The 21,475-nt window shown below is 43.1% G+C and overlaps 1 protein-coding gene across 10 annotated transcripts in view; it reads left to right on the top strand.

The window, feature by feature from the left end:
- RFX1 (regulatory factor X1) overlaps positions 1 to 21,475 on the top strand; it is a 155,275-nt gene that overhangs the window by 51,382 nt on the left and 82,418 nt on the right. For all 10 annotated transcript variants that reach the window (XM_033923957.1, XM_033923960.1, XM_033923959.1 and 7 more), the window contains one exon: positions 7,055 to 7,303. In XM_033923957.1, the coding sequence (XP_033779848.1) occupies positions 7,090 to 7,303 (214 nt within the window). In that variant the 5' untranslated portion in view covers positions 7,055 to 7,089. The remainder of the gene's footprint in view (positions 1 to 7,054; positions 7,304 to 21,475) is intronic.

Raw genomic sequence — 21,475 nt, 5'->3', positions numbered from 1 at the left:
TTCTTTCTGTCTCTCTCTCTCTTTGGCCGCTGGCTGTCTGTCTCTCTGGCCCCCTGTCTGTCATTCTTTCTGTCTGTCTCTCCCCCTGGTCTCTTGTCTGTCTGTCTTTCTGTCTCTTGTCTGTCTGTCTTTCTTTCTGTCTCTCTCTCTGTTTGGCCGCTGGCTGTCTATCTGTCTCTCTGGCCCCCTGTCTGTCATTCTTTCTGTCTGTCTCTCCCCCTGGTCTCTTGTCTGTCTGTCTTTCTTTCTGTCTCTCTCTCTCTTTGGCTGCTGGCTGTCTATCTGTCTCTCTGGCCCCTTGGCTGTTTGTCATTCTTTCTGTCTGTGTCTCTCCCTGGCCCCCTGTCTGTCTGTCTTTTTTTCTTTGTTTCTCTCTCTTTGGCCGCTGTCTGTCTGTCTCTCTGGCCCCCTGGCTGTTTGTCATTCTTTCTGTCTGTGTCTCTCCCTGGCCTCTTGTCTGTCTGTCTTTCTTTCTGTCTGTCTCTCTCCCTGCCCCCTGCCTGCCTATCTCTCTCTGTTGCGCCATGCCTGCCTGTCTCTCCATGGCCCCCTTCTGTCCCGTCCCCCACCCGAGCAAACCAAGATTGCTGCCTGCCCCCCAGCACACCCCTCTCCCCAAAGCAGCCCCCTTTCCCTTTCCCCCTCCACTTCCCTGTGCAGCAGTAGCAGCCGGACGCCTTGCAGCACCTGCACCCTGTCCACTTCATCCAGGCCAAAGGACACCCTCCTGCTGTTGCTCTCGCCGCCGCTTAAACCGCCGCACGCAACGCAAGCCAATGCATGATGCACACGATGCAAATCGAACACAGCCACGGAGTCACAAATCACGGAGTCAGGGATCACGGCGTTGTAAGTGTGCATGCGCGCTTAGGGTTTTATTATAGAGGATGATAATTTCTATCATTTTGCCTGGCACTAATATGTAATTTCCTGGATCATCCCTGGAACTCTTTTTAAAAATTGGCAGTACATTAGACACTTTCCAATCTTTAGATAATTTTAAGGATTAGTTACAAACGACTAAATAGTAGATCCGTTTCATTTTTGAGATCTTTCAGTATTCTGGAATGTCTATCATCTGGTCTTTACTGCTCTTTTATTTGTTAATTTGGCTTATTGCATCTTCCAGTTTCAGAGAGATTTGATGATGATGATGGTGTATGAACTTGATATACTGCTCTCCACAAAGCAGTTTACAATAAAAAAATTTACACTCTTTGGTTCCAGTCATTTATTCTATCTAGGAATTTCACCTTCCTGGCACAACATAGTCAGTATTGGGTAATCAAAATCACCCCTATTGTGTTGCCAAGTATGTCGGCTTCCCTTATTTCTGTTAACATTTCAGCATAGCATAGCCCTAGCACTCTTCTCTTTCCCGTCACTCCCAGAATTCTATCCATAAGAATTCCAAGTTGTTATTTGTTTCCTGCTGAATTTTTATTTCGATTGGTTTATTGCTTTCTTTAATATATCGTTCGAGTTAAGTCCAATTTTATTTTGATATACCATAAATCAAACTAATATTTATTTATTCATTCATTCAATTTTTTAGCCTGTCCTCCCAAAAGAGCCCAGAACAGGTTACAAGTTTACATACATAAGTTAGCAATATGATAGTTGGAGTTGGAGCTACAAATAAGGATAATACAATATTGGCACAGTGTGAGACAAAACCTTCTCCTTCCAGGCAGCTAAACTAAACTCATGGCTAGCCCAAATTGTACTCGATGCCCCCACCTACCTTGACTTCAGAAAAAAACTCAAAACTCACTTATTTCAAGGACAGAACCCTTAACTCACCCTCACACCTCTTCAACTCCCATCAATACACGTGAACCCCCTCCTTCTCTCTTATCGTATCCTCCAAACCTTTTAACTTCAATGACCTGTATATTCCTGAAAATAAAATATTACTTCCTATTGTACATTCTTGTATATTCCTGTATATTCTTGTAAATTCTTTTATATTCCTTGTAAATTCTTGTATATTCCTTGTACATTCTTGTATATTCCTTGTACATTCTTGTATATTCCTTTCAACTTCAATGACCACGACATTCCTAAAATGTTAATTCCAAGGATCTAATCGTTGTAATCTTAATTAATTACTGTGAACCGCCTAGAACTCTCTGGGTATGGCGGTATACAAAATAAAGTTATTATTGTTATTATTATTATAAGTCAGGTAGAACAATACAAACAGAACAAAATCAAGAAATTAAACATTAGAACATGATGAGAAGCAAAATAATTCCAGTTTAGTTGGCAAGTAGAGGAACAGGAGAAAAAGGAAAAATGTAAAGCATCGTGCTAGGGCTGAGGAAAGAAACACGTTTCAAGGGTGCATTTAAATTTATGAAAGCAAGGTTCAGACAGCTGTTCCAGAGGGTTGGGGTGATGGCACTGAAGTATGAATGTCTGATATAATGTAGCCAGATGTGATGATTAGAAGGTACAAGAGGAGCTGGGTGTTTTTCTGAGAGACATATAGGATAAGACAACTGGGAAGAAATAGAGAGAAACCTGAATGTAGAACCTGATGGACAATAGTCAGGTATTTGAAGGAGATTCAGTACCCTAAAGGAAGCTATGCTTAGATATGAAAAGAGGGGACATGTGGCTGTAGCCCTTTTTCTGCCGTCATCTTCTTCATCTTCTATGTTTCTATGTGGTCATGTTTTGTTTTTGTTTTTTGCTTACCAAACACAGTATAACTTGATGGCACCAGTAATAATCTTCTGATATGAGGAACTTGCAAGCTGTGGCATAGGAATTACAGTAGTCGAGACTGGTAATAATAAGGTCCAGAAGGAAGATTGAGTATTCCAGCATTGAGAGGATCTGCTTCAAAATGAAGAAGTTCCCTTCTCATAGAATCTATTAAGGGGGATATTAATACCATGAATGCTATGAAAGAGAAATGGGATTGAAGAGGGACTGCATCTGATTTACAGGGATTAAGCTTCATCTGATGTCCCTTATCAAGATTTGAAGGGCTATGAGGGGAAGGAGTCTCTAAAGATACAAGAACCTGTATATCGTTGGCCTTAAACTAATGAGTAAGAAAGAAAAGCCAAATGACTGGCTCTATAAAGCAAGTGGGGAAAGGAAAATATTGTAGACAATAGTACCTGGAAGAACCCCTGAAGTAAGAGGCTTATGTGAAGAAGATGTGGAAGAACAGTGAACTAAGATTATTACTGAGACATGATTGAAGCCATAACAATGTTATTATGCCACAGATATGTAGGTCTACTAGTGAGTGAGTGGTTCATCATGTCAAAAACTGCCAATAATTCAAGTGGAGCATTCCTACCAATGTATAGAATAAGTTACCCTTTCCCATGCACTTCCAATCTGAATCACCCTATCGCTGCAATTTAATTTGTGCTTAGGTAGCACAGTGTTCCATTGGTTATAAATAGTATGTACATATTTCTGCCTGCAAAAGTGAAAATTATTCCAAGGAATGTATATACTTACTGTTATACCTGTTCTTTGCCATGCTTGAATTTTTGAAGTTAATTTATATGCATATGCTAATTTCTTTCCTTTCTCTTCTTTCCTTTCCTATTTCCTAATGGAGTTCCTTTCTTAAATATGATTAAGTTGTAAACTGCTTTGATCCTTTTTGGCTTTATAGGTGGTCAGCGATTCTGGATCTAATCCTCAACAGGCTGAAAGGACCTGCAAAGGGAGTGGAAGTAGTGGGACTGTTGGGAAACAGCGACCACAACATGATCCAGTTCAAAGTGGAAGTAGGATTCCAAAGGGAAAGAGAACCAATGCAACAATGTTTAACTTCAAGAAAGGAACTATGATGCCATGAGACAAATCGTGAGAAAGAAACTCAGAAACAGCTCCAAGAAAGCACAGACTGTGGAGCAAGCATGGTCCTTATTCAAAGACACGGTAAATGAGGTGCAAAACCTGTATCTACCCAGATTTAGAAAAGGAGGCAAGAAGAATCAAACAAAAGACCTGGCATGGATAACCAATGAAGTAAAGAAAGTGATAGGAGACAAGAAAAAAACATTTCGGAAGTGGAAAAAGGACAAAACCGAAGAAAATTGGAAAGATCACAGGAGGCAACAAAGAGAATGTCACCGAGTGGTCAAAATAGCAAAGAAAGAATACGAAGAGAGACTAGCCAGGGAAGCATGAAATTTTAAACCATTTTTCCGATATGTGAAAGGAAAGCAGCCGGCGAGGGAGGAGTTGGAACCTCTGGATGAGGGAGACAGGAAGGGAGTGGTGAAGGAAGAAAAAGATGTGGCTGACAGACTAAACACATTCTTCTCGTCGGTCTTTACAAGAGAAGACACATCCAATGTGCCGGAACCGGAAAAATTCTTCAAGAGGGAAAATTATCATGCATGGAGGTAAGCCTTGAAGACATATTCAAGCAGATAGATAGATTAAAAACTGACAAATCTCCGGGCCCAGACGGAATCCACCCGAGAATACTGAAAGAGCTCAGAGACAAAACAGCGGAGTTGCTGCGGCAGATTTGTAACCTATCCTTAAGAATAGGGGAAATCCCGGAGGACTGGAGGATAGCGAATGTTACACCTATCTTCAAAAAAGAATCGAGAGGCGACCCGGGGAACTACAGGCCGGTGAGCTTAACCTCAGTTCCGGGGAAGATGGCCGAATCATTGATCAAGGAAAGTATCAATGAGCATATAGAAAAAAATAATCTGATAAGAACAAGCCAGCATGGTTTCTATAAAGGAAGATCATGCCAAAAGAAACCTACTGCATTTCTTTGAGGAGATAAGCGAACAATTGGACAAAGGTAACCCCATAGACATCGTATATCTGGATTTCCAAAAAGCCTTCGACAAGGTACCCCATGAGTGCCTAGTAAAGAAACTGTGGAGCCACGGGGTGGAAGGGGACGTGCATAGATGGATCAAGAATTGGTTGGCGGACAGGAAGCAGAGGGTAGGAGTAAAGAGACACTACTCTGACTGGAAAGGGGTCACGAGTGGTGTCCCACAGGGGTCAGTGCTGGGACCGCTGCTGTTCAATATATTCATTAATGACCTGGAAACAGGGACGAAGTGCAAAGTCATAAAATTTGCGGACGACACAAAACTCCAGTAGGGTCAGAACTGTTGAGGAATTCAAAGAACTACAAAAAGACCTGAACAAACTGAGTGAGTGGGCAAATAAATGGCAGATGAGCTTCAATGTAGAGAATTGTAAAGTCTTGCACATAGGGAAGGGGAACCCAATGTACAGCTACACGATGGGAGGGAGAGTACTGGGGGAAGGCAACCTAGAAAAAGATTTGGGGGCATTGGTGGATAAAACAATGAAGCCGGCGGCACAATGTGCAGTGGCCTCAAAGAAAGCAAACAGAATGTTGGGCATTATCAAAAAAGGTATCACTACCAGAACGAAGGAAGTTATCCTGCCGCTGTATCGAGTGATGGTGCGACCGCATTTGGAGTACTGCGTCCAGTACTGGTCGCTGTACCTTAAGAAGGATATGACGATACTCAAGAGGGTCCAGAGAAGAGCAACGAGGATGATAAAGGGCATGGAAAACCTCTCATATGCTGAACGGCTGGAGAAGCTGGGGCTCTTTACCCTGGAAAATCAGAGACTTAGAGGGGACATGATAGAGACTTATAAAATCATGAAAGGCATAGAGAAGGTGGAGAGAGACAGATTCTTCAGTTTAGCGGGGTCATCAAAAACAAGAGGACATTCAGAAAAATTGAAAGGAGACATGCTAGGAAATTCTTCACTCAGAGGGTGGTGGACACCTGGAATGCGCTTCCAGGGGAGATGAAAGGACAGAGTACAATATTGGGTTTCAAAAAAGGATTGGATGACTTCCTGAAGGAAAAGGGGATTGCAGGGTATAGATAGAGAGCTACAATATGGGATATTAAATGAATAGGGAATAAACGTCTTGGGTAAAGGAGCACTTACAGGTCATGGACCTGGGGGGCTGCCGCAGGAGTGGACTGCTGGGCACGATGGACCCTTGGTCTGACCCAGCTGAGGCAATGCTTATGTTCTTAACATATGCATGTATTTTAAATCAATATGCACATAATTCTAATCCACAACCCTACCCTCAGGAATGCCTCCACTCAGTCTGGGTAAAGTTACATATAGTGGCTTTATCATAATTATGCATGAAAATAGGAATATAAAATGTGTGTTTAGTGTATGCCCTACTAAAATGGCTTTTAAAATTGCCCTCATTCTATGCTTTCTTCTGTGACTTTAAATTTTTATTTAGGCATTTATATACCACCTATCAAGGTTATCTAAGCGGTTTACAATCAGGTACTCAAGCATTTTCTTCCTGCAGCATTTTCATTTCACTGTTGCAGGAAGGTGCAGAGTATGTGTGGTAACAGTCACACCAGGATTTGAAAATTAAATCCTGTTGTGTTATGTCAGCTAGTTCTTCCCCATTCCATTTTCTTTTCCTGAATAGATAACATTTGTTTCCGTATCATCCTTTTAGATCTAGCCATACACATGTGTTAATGCTTCCCTGCCAGCAGATGGAGACAGGGCAGCATAAATTCATGTGACTGGACTGGTCTAGCAGGATTAATGGAAAGGAAATTAACAGGTATGAATAAATGTTTTCTTACTTACCAGGGATCCATGTACTTTAGTGCAAAGTCCATACCATGATGCCCCTGGGTACGTCCCTTTCCGAAATGTGTCTGTGTTTTTTGTAGGTAGAATTATTATAGCAAATTAGCATACGAAGATATGAAAACCTGTCCCAGGAATGCTTCCTCTAAATGGGATAAAAATTTATTTGTCATGGAATGTACTCGTACGTTCATCCAGTTTTCAGACCTAGGTAAATCATGATTTATTCAGGTACATTATTTTGCTTATTTGATACACCAAAGGTGATTCTCTCACATTTCAGCTTTGTTCTATTTGTGCAATAAGAGTTCCTATATATAATAACAGATACACTGTCCTGCCTTTCCCATGAATGTTAGGTATGCTGAAACTAAATTAATTAGTGCTTCTTCTGTATTCCTCTTTTTTGCTACTAAAGGAAACAGATCACCATCTATCTCTCCCACTGCTGACATGGCAACGCAGACTTACGTCACAGAGCTCCAAGCAGCTCCAGCGCAGCCGCAGGCAGCAGCACAGCAGTATGGAGCAGACCTGCAGAGTGCTTCACAGCAACCAGCAGCACAGTCCTCTCAGAAACAGTATGTGGCCGAGATCCAGTCCCCCCAGCCTCAGTCGCTCCCAGCAGCTGTAGCACCACAGCAGTACATTGTGGTAACAGTATCCGGTGAGCAATTGCTGCCTTTCTTTCTGTATGATCTAGAGAAGGTGCCATGTTTGATGAGTGTGCACACTGTGAAAGTGCCACATTCTGCAAGTATTCAGAGCGGGTAAGGGTGCTGATACCGAAAGGCTCCCCCTTAACATCTGAGGGTAGTTACTTCATATTGACTTAACAGATCTATTTTCATATTCATTTTCAGGAAGCATCAGCCATGCAAGTGGGTGATATCCTCTGGGAGACAAAAATGGGCTAACCGTCTTAGAACGTTATGTTTATGGATAGTCTAGTTTCATTAAATTGCCTTTTTTACAATTTAAATCAAAGCAATGTACAATTAAAAGTACAGTTAGGAAAGAAACTACAGTAAAGACTTGATTATGTGATGTTAATGGGACTGACCCATTGTTGGATAAGTGAAAAGTAGGATAATACAGAAAACAATGGTAAAAGCTGGATCCTGGGTCTGAAAAAAATAGTCTTGGGTGCAAAATTTCCCTCTGTGTTAAACTGAAAAATGGAAAGAGAAGCAGTGTGCTTCTTAATGGCGACATGATGATATCACTTGGGGGTCTGTTGGATTTATTTATTTATTTATTTGCTGGATGGTCAGCTTAGCGAAGGTCAGATAATCGCAACTGTACTGTACATAATATATAGGAAAGGATCAATCATAAAACCACACAAGAATGAGGAAAGGTAACAGTTAAATTCATAACAAAATTGTTCCCTCTTACCTACTATCTCACACATCTTTATCATCATTTTTAACTTTATTAAAAATTTCTATACCTCATTCTCTTTTTGTCGAGGTCATGGTTCTACTTCTGTACTGTTCTTTCTCATTTATAGCTAATGTGACATAGTAACATAGTAGATGACGACAGATAAAGACCCGAATGGTCCATCCAGTCTGCCCAACCTGATTCAATTTAAATTTTTAAATTTTTTCTTCTTAGCTATTTCTGGGCAAGAATCCAAAGCTTTACCCGGTACTGTGCTTGGGTTCCAACTGCCGAAATCTCTGTTAAGACTTACTCTAGCCCATCTACACCCTCCCAGCCATTGAAGCCCTCCCCAGCCCATCCTCCACCAAACGGCCATACACAGACACAGACCATGCAAGTCTGCCCAGTACTGGCCTTAGTTCAATATTTAATCTTATTTTCTGATTCTAGATCCTTTGTGTTCATCCCACGCTTCTTTGAAATCAGTCACAGTTTTACTCCCCACCACCTCTCTCGGGAGCACATTCCAGGCATCCACAACCCTCTCTGTAAAGTAGAATTTCCTAACATTGCCTTTGAATCTACCACCCCTCAACCTCAAATTATGTCCTCTGGTTTTACCATTTTCCTTTCTCTGAAAAAGATTTTGTTCTACGTTAATACCCTTCAAGTATTTGAACGTCTGAATCATATCTCCTCTGTCTCTCCTTTCCTCTAGGGTATACATATTCAGGGCTTCCAGCCTCTCCTCATATGTCTTCTAGCGCAAGCCTCCTATCATTTTCGTCGCCCTCCTCTGGACCGCCTCAAGTCTTCTTACGTCCTTCGCCAGATACGGTCTCCAAAATTGAACACAATACTCCAAGTGGGGCCTTACCAATGACCTGTACAGGGGCGTCAACATCTTCTTCCTTCTACTGACTACACCTTTCTTTATACAGCCCAGCATCCTTCTGGCAGCAGCCACTGCCTTGTCACACTGCTTTTTCACCTTTAGATCTTTGGACGCTATCACCCCAAGGTCCCTCTCCCCGTCCGTGCATATCAGCTTCTCTCCTCCCAGCATATACGGTTCCTTCCTATTATTAATTCCCAAATGCATTACTCTGCATTTCTTTGCATTGAATTTTAGTTGCCAGGCATTAGACCATTCCTCTAACTTTTGCAGATCCTTTTTCATATTTTCCACTCCCTCTTCGGTGTCTACTCTGTTACAAATCTTGGTATCATCTGCAAAAAGGCACACTTTTCCTTCTATCCCTTCAGCAATGTCACTCACAAACATATTGAACAGGATTGGCCCCAGCACTGATCCCTGAAGGACTCCACTACTCACCTTTCCTTCCTTCGAGCGACTTCCATTAACCACCACCCTTTGGCGTCTGTCCGACAGCCAGTTTCTGACCCAGTTCACCACTTTGGGCCTAACTTCAGCCCTTCAAGTTTGTTCAACAGCCTCCTATGAGGAACTGTATCAAAGGCTTTGCTGAAATCCAAGTAAATTACATCTAGCATATGTCCTTGATCCAGCTCTCTGGTCACCCAATCAAAAAATTCAATCAGGTTCGTTTGGCACGATTTACCTTTTGTAAAGCCATGTTGCCTCGGATCCTGTAACCCATTAGATTCAAGGAAGTACACTATCCTTTCTTTCAGCAAAACTTCCATTATTTTTCCAACAACTGAAGTGAGGCTCACCGGCCTGTAGTTTCCGGCTTCATCCCTGTGACCACTTTTATGAATAGGGACCACATCCGCTCTCCTCCAATCCCCAGGAATCACTCCCGTCTCCAGAGATTTGTTGAACAAGTCTTTAATAGGACTCGCCAGAACCTCTCTGAGCTCCCTTAGTATCAATTTTTTTTCTATTCTTCCTTCCTTCCTTCCCTTATTCTGGGTCTCCTCATGTACACAACTTAAAAAAACAAAAAACAAAACATTTTTAATGTAAAATATTGAATTCAGCTTGGTTGACAGGCTTTTCACTTCAAGATGCTTAGGGGTTGAAAATGTCCATGAGAGAGAACATTCATCTACTATTGATGTCTTGGGCTGGACAATGATGTCACGGATTGTTCTTATTGTGTTCAGATAATAATAATAATAATTTTATTCTTATATACCGCCAAAGCCGTAGAAGTTCGAGGCGGTTTACAGCAAGAAGTGCTGGACAATCAGCGAAGAGGTTACAGTCAAAGTCAGCGAAGAAGTTACAATCAAAGACAGCAATACAATCGTACATAATGAAGGAATATGAAAGCTATATAGTTCATTAGGGTTACTGGTTGAGTAAGCAGAGCTGAGTAGATTCTTAGTTAACAAATCGATTGAACAAGCTTGTTTTTACCAGTTTTCTAAAATTGAAGTAGGATGATGAGAGCGCGAAAACGTTACTAAGCCAATCGTTCCATTTGCCTGCCTGGAAGGCAAGAGTTCTATCCAAGAATCTTTTGTAGTGGCAGGTTTTTATTGTCAGATAGGAGAACAGATGTATTCTTTGTGTGGGCCTAAGATAACTTGCCAGATTGAAGTGAGAAACCAGGTAAGTGGGAGCTAGGCCAAATATTGATTTGTAACACAGACAGGAAAACTTAAACAGGATTCACCCCTCTAGGGGCAGCCAATGGAGTTTTTGATAGTAGGGGCTTATGTGTTCCCATTTCTTCAGCCTAAAGATCAGCCGAACTGCCGAGTTTTGAATGACTCTGAGTCTTAGGATGGTTTTTTTGAAGGATCCCAAGTAAATAATGTTGCAATAATCGAGCAGGCTCAGGATGGAAGATTGAACCAGTAAGCGGAAGGATGGAGCATCAAAGTATTTTCTGATGGTTCTGAGTTTCCATAGTACCGAAAAGCATTTTTTAACTAATAAATCTGTGTGAGCATTTAGAGTGAGGTGGTGGATATAGATTGATTTGTTTCTTGAAAGAGTATTAAGTGATGTCTTAATTATTGAAACTATTGAAAATGAATAAAGAATTAAAAAAAAAAAAAAAAATAGAGTGAGGTGGCAGTCCAGGGTGACTCCCAGGATTTTAATGAAGTGGTCCATAGGGAAGTCCTGACCATTCAAGGAGATCGATGAGTCTCTGATTTTGTCATTGGGGCTTGCAAAGAAAAATTTAGTTTTGTCGGTGTTGAGCTTCAATTTGAATTCGGTCATCCATAGTTCGATTTCCTTTAGAATGGATGATAGATGAATCTTAGTCTTGGAGGTCAGAGTAGTAAGGGGAATAACAATGGTGATATCGTCCACATAGATGTAGAATTTAACCTTTAGGTTTTGTAGTAAGTTCCCCACTGAGGAAAGGTAGATGTTAAACAAAGTGGGGGAAAGGGGAGAGCCCTGCGGGACTCCGCAAGAGTTAACCCAACCAAAGGATTTTTTATTGGCACTGTAGACTTGATATGACCGTTTGCTCAAAAACCCCCGAAACCATTTTAACACATTACCTGAAAGACCAGTTGACTCCAAACAGTCAATAGCATGATCAACTAGATCGAAGGCACTACTTAGGTCTAGTTGCAGAATAAGAGCACTGATACCCTGACTGAATAAGGTGTGGAGGAAGTCCAGTAGTGATGCCATGACAGTTTCAGTGCTGAATCCAGAGCGGAAATCAAACTGATTGTCGTGCAGTTTGCTAAATTTGTCCAGATACATTACTAGTTCCTGGTTGACCAGTCCTTCCATTAACTTGACGAAAAAGGGAGTGCTCGCAATTGGTCTGTAATTAGATGTCTGTTTGATAGATTCTCTAGGGTTTTTTACGATTGGGGTGATCAAAATATGGCCTAGATCCTCAGGGAAAGTACTAGTTAGTAAGAGAGAGGAGAGCCAGTTGTATAACTTGGCTTTGAAAGAGAGTGGCGCGACTTTCATAATGTTTGGGGGGCAGCAGTCTAATCTGCAGTAGAAGACGGCGTATTTTGCGTAATATATGGAGAATTGTTGCCAGGATGGTGTAGTGAAGTTATTCCAGGCCATATCTACCCTAGGGTCATCTTTGTGTTGGGCAACCGGATAGTTCAAATGGTTGGTTGAGGAGCCCGCTAGATTTGATCTCAAATTGATGATTTTGATGTTGAAAAATTCCACCAGTTCATCTGCAGATGGTGGGGAATCAAGGGTAGAACGAGATAGGGCATGTATGTCATAGAGATTGTTGACTAATTCAAAGAGATTTCTACTTTTGGTGTTCGGCGATCCGATTTTTTGGGCGTAGAAGTTAGAGCGCTTCTTTGTTATTAGTTTTTTGTATTCGTTTAATTTTAGTCTCCAATTTGACCTCCCCACACTGTCCCCTGATTTCAACCATTGTCTTTTGAGTTTCTGTAACTCCCGTTTCATATTTCCTAACTCGGTATCGTACCAGCCATCCAGATTCTTGTTTCTTATTTTTCTTAGTTTAGTGGGGGCCATTTTGTTTAATATCTGCGTAGATGTCATCTATAGCTCAGCACTTCAAGGCCTCCAAGATAGAAGGCATGCACTCCTCTTCACTGGACAATCTTAAAAGCAGAGAAAAACCAGAGTCAAGTGAGGAGGAGCAGATTCAGGGAGAGTCATGCTGTGGTCAAAACTACCCCATTTGGAGACATTCAACTAAAAGAGTCCATATAGTGGCACCAGATCTTTCATCTATACCAGTGTTTCCTCAGGCAGGAAACTCTACACAGGAACTTAGCAAACATAAGGTATGGAGGGCTATGTATGTTAATGCACACAGTTTGGGCAATAAAATTCTGGATTTAGAGACAGAAATAATGAACACCGACCTAAACGTAGTGGCGATTTCCGAAACTTGGTTCACGGACTCACATGGGTGGGATATGGGATATGGTTATACCTACTTCGTCGAGACAGGGAGAGCAAGTTAGGAGGAGGGGTAGCACTATACACTAAAGAAGACATCAAAACTACCAGAATCACAGATGTCAAGTACACCGGGGAATCCCTCTGGGTGAACCTGGCAAGAGAAAACGAAAAATGCCTGTATCTTGGTGTGGTATACAGACCTCCAAGACAGCAAGAAGACAAGGATATAGAATTAATCGAAGATATAGAGAACATCACTTTGCATGTGGACACAGTACTGTTAGGGGACTTCAATATGCCTGATGCAGATTGGAAAACAATTTCCGCAGCAACCAGCGGCAGCAGAAGGTTACTAACCGCCATAAAAGGAGCATAACTCAAACAGTTGGTATTGGAGCCCACCAGGGACCAGGCATTACTGGACCTGGTACTCACCAACGGAGAAAGCATATCGGAAGTTTTGGTTGGTGATAAGCTGGCTTCCAGCGACCACAACATGGTATGGTTCAATCTCAAGAAAGGTTTCACTAGATCAAGCACAATAACAAAGGTCCTCAACTTTCGGGGCATTGACTTCAAATGCATAGGAGATTTCGTCCGTCGGGCACTGCAAGACCAAGCTGAAACCGATAATATAGAGCACTGTTCTTCAACCGCCGGTCCGCAGGAAATTTCTGCCGGTCCACACAGGGCCAGCGAGAATGATGAAGTTCAATTTCCTGCCGGTCCATGTAGGACCGGCAAGATCGACGAGATATTTTTAGCTGGTCCGCGCTGGGCAGGAGAGATCATGGGGAGCCTCCGACAGTGGCTTTCTCCTCTCTGCAGCTCTCCTTTACTTCCCACCGCAGCGATTCACGAAGGCAGCCTTGGGGCTTTTGCTGAGTCGCGGCTGCCTCTGATGATGCAACTTCCTCTTTCCTCAGAGGCGGTGCCACCCAAAAAAGGACCCGAGGCTGCCTTCCTGAATCGCTGCGCTGGGAAGTAAGAAGAGCTGCTGGGAGGGGAGGAGGGAAAGGAATCTGGGAAGCTTCTGGGCAAGGAAAAAAAGGGACAGCTGCTACTGGAGAGGGAGAAGGAGAGATGCTGCTGGGAGGGGAGGAGGGAAAGGAAGCTGGGAAGCTGGTGGGCAAGAAAAAAAAGGGACAGCTGCTACTGGAGAGGGAGAAGGAGAGATGCTGCTGGGAGGGGAGGAGGGAAAGGAATCTGGGAAGCTGCTGGACAAGAGAAAAGAGGGACAGCTGCTACTGGAGAGGGAGAAGGAGAGATGCTGCTGGGAGAGGAGGAAGGGAAGAGTTACTGCTGGACAGGAGGAGGAGGGAAGGGAGAAGGAAAAAAGGAAGGAAACAGCTGGCAGGGAGATTAGGGGAAGGGGAGAGACAGGCATGAGAAAGTAGAGAGATTGATGATGGGAAGGGGTCAGCAGAGAAATAAGCAGAGAGGGACAACAATGCTAGATTTGGTGTAGGAGAGAGAAAAATGAAGAGAGAAGTGAAGCTGGAATGAATCATGTAAAAAGGAGAGAGGGGGCACAGGCTGGATGGAAAGGGGAGAGCGGCATAGAAAGAAGATAGATACCATATGGAAGGGGGAGAGGGCAGACAGTGGATGGAAGGGGCAGATGCTGGATTGAAGAGACAGAGAGGGCAGATGCTGGAGGGAAGAGAATGAAAAGAAGATGAAAGCAGAAACCAGAGACAACAAAAGGTAGAAAAAAATAATTGTATTTCTATTTTGTGATTAGAATATATTAGATTTGAAATATATATGTCCTGCTAGAGCTGGTGTTAGACATAACTGGGGACTGCAAAGCCCAGGCAGTGCTTCTTTAGCTTCCAGCTGGTTTAGGGTGCTCTCTGATCAGGGGGCAGTTGCCCTAGTTGCATTCCCCTAACACTATTCCTGTCATGTGTGACTGCAGTATTCTGTTAGCATGATATTTCTGTGTAGCATTCTGTAATAATTTGGCTTGTTCAGTTTTCTTGATAGTAGAGGGGGATATATGTGAAGGGGAGGGGAGACAGGGGGTTTTGTTGATCCTTGCTCTGTATTATTTGTATTTATAAAATGACAATTGTACAGAATATTGTTTCTTTTTATACTTTAATAAAATACATTCAATATAAAATCATAACTGAGGCTTGTACGGATGGGATCAGATGATTTGTGGGGACTGAGCTCGCGGAGATGGGGCGGAAACGGGGTTTTAAAATTTTAGTCCTAGTTGTTTGCCGGTCCACAAAATAATTCTTTTATTTCTGCTGGTCCACGGGTGTAAAAAGGTTGAAAAACACTGATGTAGAGACTATGTGAAATCTATCCTACACGAAGTAACAAACCATTATATAAAAATGGTAAGCAAATGACGGAGAAACAATAAACCCCAGTGGTTCACTACAGAAATCTCAGATATTCAAAATTCAGAAAACCAATACTCCTATATTCTTATATCGATATTTAATACCATATTCCCCAGCTAGATCTCTTAGATCAGCAGATCAGTATTTGCTGACCATTCCATCATTGAAAGTAATTGGCACTAGAAGAACCACAACTTTTTCTGTCTTGGGACCCCAGCTTTGGAACAAACTTCCTACTTTTCTGCGCGCTGAAACTTCCTTAGAAAAATTTAAAAGCAATCTAAAAAGCCATCTATATAAAGATGCATATGAAGTTTAGATCAGACAATCTTTCTTGATTTTTTCTATTCTCCTCTAAATTAAGTCTTTTTATTTAAAAAACAAACAAACAACCAAACCAATTACTTTTAGACCAAGTTTCACCAAAAATCTTTTAATACCCCTCCTGATGTTGTTCTTCCCTAAATGTTTTTCTTTTTGGTTTTTTTTAATTTTAAAGAAATGTAGTTTATCCTTGTATTCCTTATGTATCGTTAAATAATTGTGGATAAGATTGTACGTTTATTGTTTTAAATGGTTTTTATTTGTCCCCCCAAATTATTATTGTTATACGCATTGAAATTACTTGATATTGCGTTCAAATCAAAACTTTAATAAATTTGAAACTTGACCTCGTTAAAAAGAAGAAAAAAGCATTTATTTCCTACAAACAATCAGGTAAAGGAGATGCAAAAAAAGAAGACTATCTGGCCAGGTCTAAAGCTGTCAAAACGGCAGTCAGAGAGGCCAAACTTCGAATAGAAGAGAATCTAGCGAATGACATTAAGAAAGGAGAAAAATCCTTCTTCAGGTACATCAGTGATAGAAAAAGAAACACAGATGGGATAGTACGCCTTAGGAAAGCAGACGGGAATTATGCAGAATCGGATTCTGATAAAGCAGAACTACTAAATGAATACTTCTGCTCAGTCTTTACCTGTGAGGCACCGGGGTCCAGTCCACAGCTGCAAGCAAAGCAAAGCTCGAAAGACCCGTTCAAGAATTTTGAGTTTACACCCAGCAGTATCTACTGCGAACTATCAAGACTCAAAGTGCACAAAGCCATGGGACCGGACAATCTACACCCCAGGGTGCTTAGAGAGCTGTCTGGTATCCTGGCAGAGCCGTTATCCGTGCTCTTCAATCTTTCCATGAGTAAGGGAAGAGTCCCCCTGGACTGGAAAACAGCTAACATCATCCCTCTCCACAAAAAGGGATGCAGTGCAGAGGCTGCGAACTACAGACCGGTGAGTCACATCCATAGTGAGTAAACTCATGGAAACACTAATTTAGCACAAACTAGATATGATCCTGGATGAGGAAAATCTACGGGATCCCCGCCAACATGGATTTACCAAGGGTAGATCCTGCCAATCCAACCTAATTAGCTTCTTCGACTGGGTAACAAGAAAGCTGGATGTGGGGGAGTCCCTAAACGTCGTGTACTTGGACTTCAGTAAAGCTTTTGATAGTGTCCCACATTGCCGGTTATTGAGCAAGATGAAATCGATGGGTTTGGGAGAAACATTAACTGCATGGGTCAATGATTGGCTAAACGGTAGACTTCAGAGAGTGATGGTAAATGGCACCCTTTCCAAAATGTCGGAAGTGACCAGTGGAGTGCCGTAGGGCTCGGTCTTGGGCCCGATCCTTTTCAACATATTCGTAGGAGACCTAACTCAGGGGCTTTAAGGTAAAATTACATTATTCGCCGATGACGCCAAACTGTGCAACATAGTAAGTAAAAGCACCATGCCCGACAGTATGACGCAAGACCTACTTCGATTGGAACATTGGTCCTCGACTTGGCAGCAAAAATCCGTGCAGAACTTACACACTAAATGGTGAGACCATAGCTAGAACTAGGGCAGAACGTGACTTGGGGGTTATCATTAGCGAAGACATGAAAACAGCCAATCAAGTGGAGAAGGCTTCATCGAAGGCAAGACAAATGATGGGTTGTTTATGTAGAAGTTTCGTCAGCCGGAAGCCCGAAGTCATAATGCCGTTGTACAGATCCATGGTGAGACCTCATCTGGAATATTGGGCACAATTCTGGACACCACATTACCGAAAAGATGTACTGAGAATTGAGTCGGTTCAACGAATGGCCACCAGGATGATCTCAGGGCTCAAAGATCTCCCGTATGAGGAACGGCTGAAAAGATTACAGCTATACTCACTCGAGGAACGTAGAGAGAGAGGAGACATGATTGAAACGTTTAAATATATCTTAGAAACATAGAAACATAGAAATAGACGGCAGATAAGGGCCCACGGCCCATCTAGTCTGCCCACCTTAATGTCCCTCCCCTACCTTTGCCCTGTGAATAGATTCCATGTGCCGATCCCATTTGGCCTTAAAATCAGGCACGCTGCTGGCCTCAATCACCTGTATTCCAGCGATCAACCACTCTTTCAGTGAAAAAGAATTTCCTGGTGTCACCTCGTAGTTTCCCGCCCCTGATTTTCAACGGATGTCCTCTTGTTGTCGTGGGACCCTTGAAAAAGAAGATATCTTCCTCCGCCTCGATGCGGCCCGTAAGATACTTGAACGTCTCGATCATGTCCCCCCTCTCTCTGCACTCCTCGAGTGAGTATAGCTGTAATTTGTCAAGCCGTTTTTCGTATGGTAGATCCTTGAGTCCCGAGACCATCCGGGTGGCCATTCTTTGCACCGACTCCAGTCTCAGCACATCCTTGCGATAATGCGGCCTCCAGAATTGCACACAGTATTCCAGGTGGGGCCTCACCATGGATCTATACAATGGCATAATGACTTCCGCCTTACGACTGACGAAACCCCTTCGTATGCAGCCCATGATTTGTCTTGCCTTGGACGAAGCCTGCTCCACTTGATTGGCAGACTTCATGTCCTCACTGACGATTACCCCCAAGTCTCGTTCTGCTACCGTTTTTGCTAGGATCTCGCCATTAAGGGTATAAGACTTGCATGGATTCTGGCTGCCCAGGTGCATAACTTTGCATTTTTTGGCATTGAAGTTGAGTTGCCATGTCCTAGACCATTGCTCCAGTAGGAGTAGGTCGTGCATCATGTTGTCGGGCACTGAATCTTCGTCTGTTGTGCATTTGCCCACTACATTACTCAGTTTGGCGTCATCGGCGAATAATGTTATTTTACCTCGAAGCCCTTCTGCCAAGTCTCTTATAAAGATGTTGAATAGGATTGGGCCCAAGACTGAGCCCTGTGGTACTCCACTAATCACCTCCGTCATTTCGGAGGGGGTGCCGTTCACCACCACCCTTTGGAGCCTACCTCCAAGCCAGCTCCCAACCCATTTCGTCAATGTGTTACCTAATCCTATAGAACTCATCTTGCTCAGTAACCTGTGGTGTGGTACGCTATCGAATGCTTTGCTAAAGTCCAGGTACACGATGTCCAGGGACTCCCCTATATCCAGCTTCCCCGTTACCCAGTCAAAGAAGCTGATCAGGTTGGATTGGCAGGATCTCCCCTTAGTAAATCCATGTTGTCAGGGATCCCGTATATTCTCCTCATCCAGGATCTTATCTAATTGGTGTTTGATTAGAGTTTCCATTAGTTTGCTCACTATCGATGTTAGACTCACTGGTCTGTAGTTTGCTGTCTCCATCTTTGAGCCTTTCTTGTGGAGTGGAATGACGTTAGCCGTCCTCCAGTCCAACGTCCTCCAGTCCAGTATCACGGGCCGTATCAAGGTAGAAGAGGATATCTTCTTTCTTAAAGGTCCCTCGGCCACAAGAAGGCATCCGCTGAAAATCAGGGGTGGGAAATTTCATGGCGATACCAGGAAGTATTTCTTCACTGAAAGGGTGGTTGATCATTGGAATGAACTTCCACTTCAGGTGATTGAGGCCAGCAGCGTGCCAGACTTTAAAAGGAAATGGGATATACATGTGGGAACTCTAGGGGAGGTAATGCCATGGGGGGTGGGTCATTAGAGTGGGCAGACTTGATGGGCCATGGCCCCTTTCTGCCATCAACTTCTATGTTTCACGGTCCTGCGGTATATAAACTGTTATTATTATTATTATGTTCTTATGTTCATTCAATTTTGACTGAGGATTTGGGCTTCAGGAGAATTTCAGCGAAGTTTGTGGCAAAGCTGCTAACGATCGAGCAGAAGCAACTCTATTTGGAGATGCACAGGACATGCTGGAGACTGTGAACAGTGATCCCAACTTCCTCAGCACAGGGATCATTGATGATGAGTCCTGGGTTTATGGGTTCGACCCAGAAACCAAGTTGATGTCATCACAATGGAAGCATTCAACATCCCTAAGGCCAAAAAAAGCAAAGCAGGTCCGCAGCAATGTCAAAGTCATGCTAACCGTCTTCTTTGACTCCAGTGGCGTGGTTCATCACGAGTACGCACCACATGGCACAACCATCACCAAGGGGTACTACCAAGAGGTTCGTAATGCTTTGAGACGCAAACGGCCAGACCTGTGGGCAGCAGACAATTGGCAGCTCCATCACGTTAATGCACCTGCCCATTTTTCAAATTTGATACAGAGTTTCCTGGCCAAACACAGCACACCTGTGATTCCTCAGGCTCCCTTCTCTCCTGACATGGTTTCATGTGACTTCTGGCTTTTCCCCAAGCTGAAAATGCCCCTGAAAGGGACCAGATTTCAGTCAAGAAAAGACATCATGCAGGATGTTACAGACCAGTTGTGAGCAATTTCAAAAGAGGTGTTCCAGCGCTGCTTCCAACAGTGGAAGAACTATTGGAAGAAGTGTGTGGCGGCCCAGGGGACTACTTTGAAGGAGATTAGTATAAGATATGAGTATTTTTTTAATGAATAAAGGTCTGATACTTTTTTGAATTGTCCTCGTATGTCTGATTTATCCTGTTCTCCACTGAAAGCCTTCATTAAAGATAAGTAAGTTCACTTTCTGCTTCCTTATATTCTGTCTGACTACAGTTATTAATATATGTAAGATAACCTCACCTCCAAACCCAAGCTGAACTAGAGGGCATTGTAATCTTTGTGTGTTCCTGTCCTTGAGGCATGAATGAAACAAGCAGCTGTAAGAGGTCTGTTTACAGAAAAATTGGGCTTTTCTAATTAGCTTTATGGAGAAAAATAGTGAGGCAAAGTGACTTATGTAAAATGTTTACAGTGCTTGAAGGGGCATGAAATTTCATCTGCAGAAAGCTCAGTTGCTATCCTCTGATAGTAATCTGGTGCCTGACTTATATAATGTCTTGGGCCATTAGACACAAGCAATCTCCAGTTCTTCACATGAGAAGGTGGTTTAGATCCTGATACAGTGTCCTTTTATCTCTGTTCAGCTGATGGCCAGTGACTAGGGGTAAGACACTCCCTAACACTGCAGCCACTTACAGAAGTGTGCATTTGCTAATAGGGTGTGATGGATTTCCACTGGTGCTACCTTAATGATGTAGTCTTCAGAACTATGTCCATCTCAAACAAGATGTCACTATTATCTATACAACAAGGGCAAAATTGCCTCCGTTTTCTTTGTTCTGAGAGCACCGGATTGGCTGGCCCGGAACTTCCTCTCCAACATCAGAATTGACGTCTGGAAGAAGGTTTGTGGGCCGGCACCTGTACCTTACTTTGCTTTAGTTGCAGCGGTTGGCAGCGGTGGCAGACTATGGAGGAGGTTTAAAGCGGTGGTAGGCAGCAGCAGTGGGGGGCCGGTCCGGGGGGGGGGCAGGCTTCGATGCTGGAGGGAGGGGAAGCGATTGCCTGTCCCGTTGTCCCCACGGACAGCTTTGGGACGCTGTCCCTGAAAACGGCACATTTCGGCGTCCCGAAGCTGTGCGTGGGGACAACGGACAGGGGATCTAAAAAGGGGACAGTCCCGTTCAAAACGGGACGTATGGTCACATTAGCTATGGCTCATCTGGCTTAGTTGGTGAGCTGTGGGGATGTTTTCTATACCAGGATTAAGTTCTACACATGTTCCAACAGTAGTTTATAAGTATTTGTAGTTTTTTCCACTCCTGTTCGGAGTGTGTTATACTGTTTTTAGTTGGAGTCTTTCCTAGGTTCTGCTTGGCTATTTGGCAGACTGAATTGCTGGGCAGATTCTAGCCTGATATACAAGTTGTGCTCAGTCTTCACCTGCTGGTAGTAGTGAGGCATATAACCCATTCGTAAGGACTACTCAAAAGGTCCAGAGAAGAGCAACTAAAATGGTTAAGAGGCTGGAGAAGTTGCTGTACAGTGAGAGATTAGAGAAACTGGGCCTCTTCTC

This window comes from Geotrypetes seraphini, chromosome 16 (genome assembly GCF_902459505.1).
Source record: "Geotrypetes seraphini chromosome 16, aGeoSer1.1, whole genome shotgun sequence".
Taxonomy (NCBI): domain Eukaryota; kingdom Metazoa; phylum Chordata; class Amphibia; order Gymnophiona; family Dermophiidae; genus Geotrypetes; species Geotrypetes seraphini.
The sequence above is the reverse complement of the archived record's forward strand: the minus strand, read 5'-3'. Positions and strand labels throughout refer to the sequence as shown.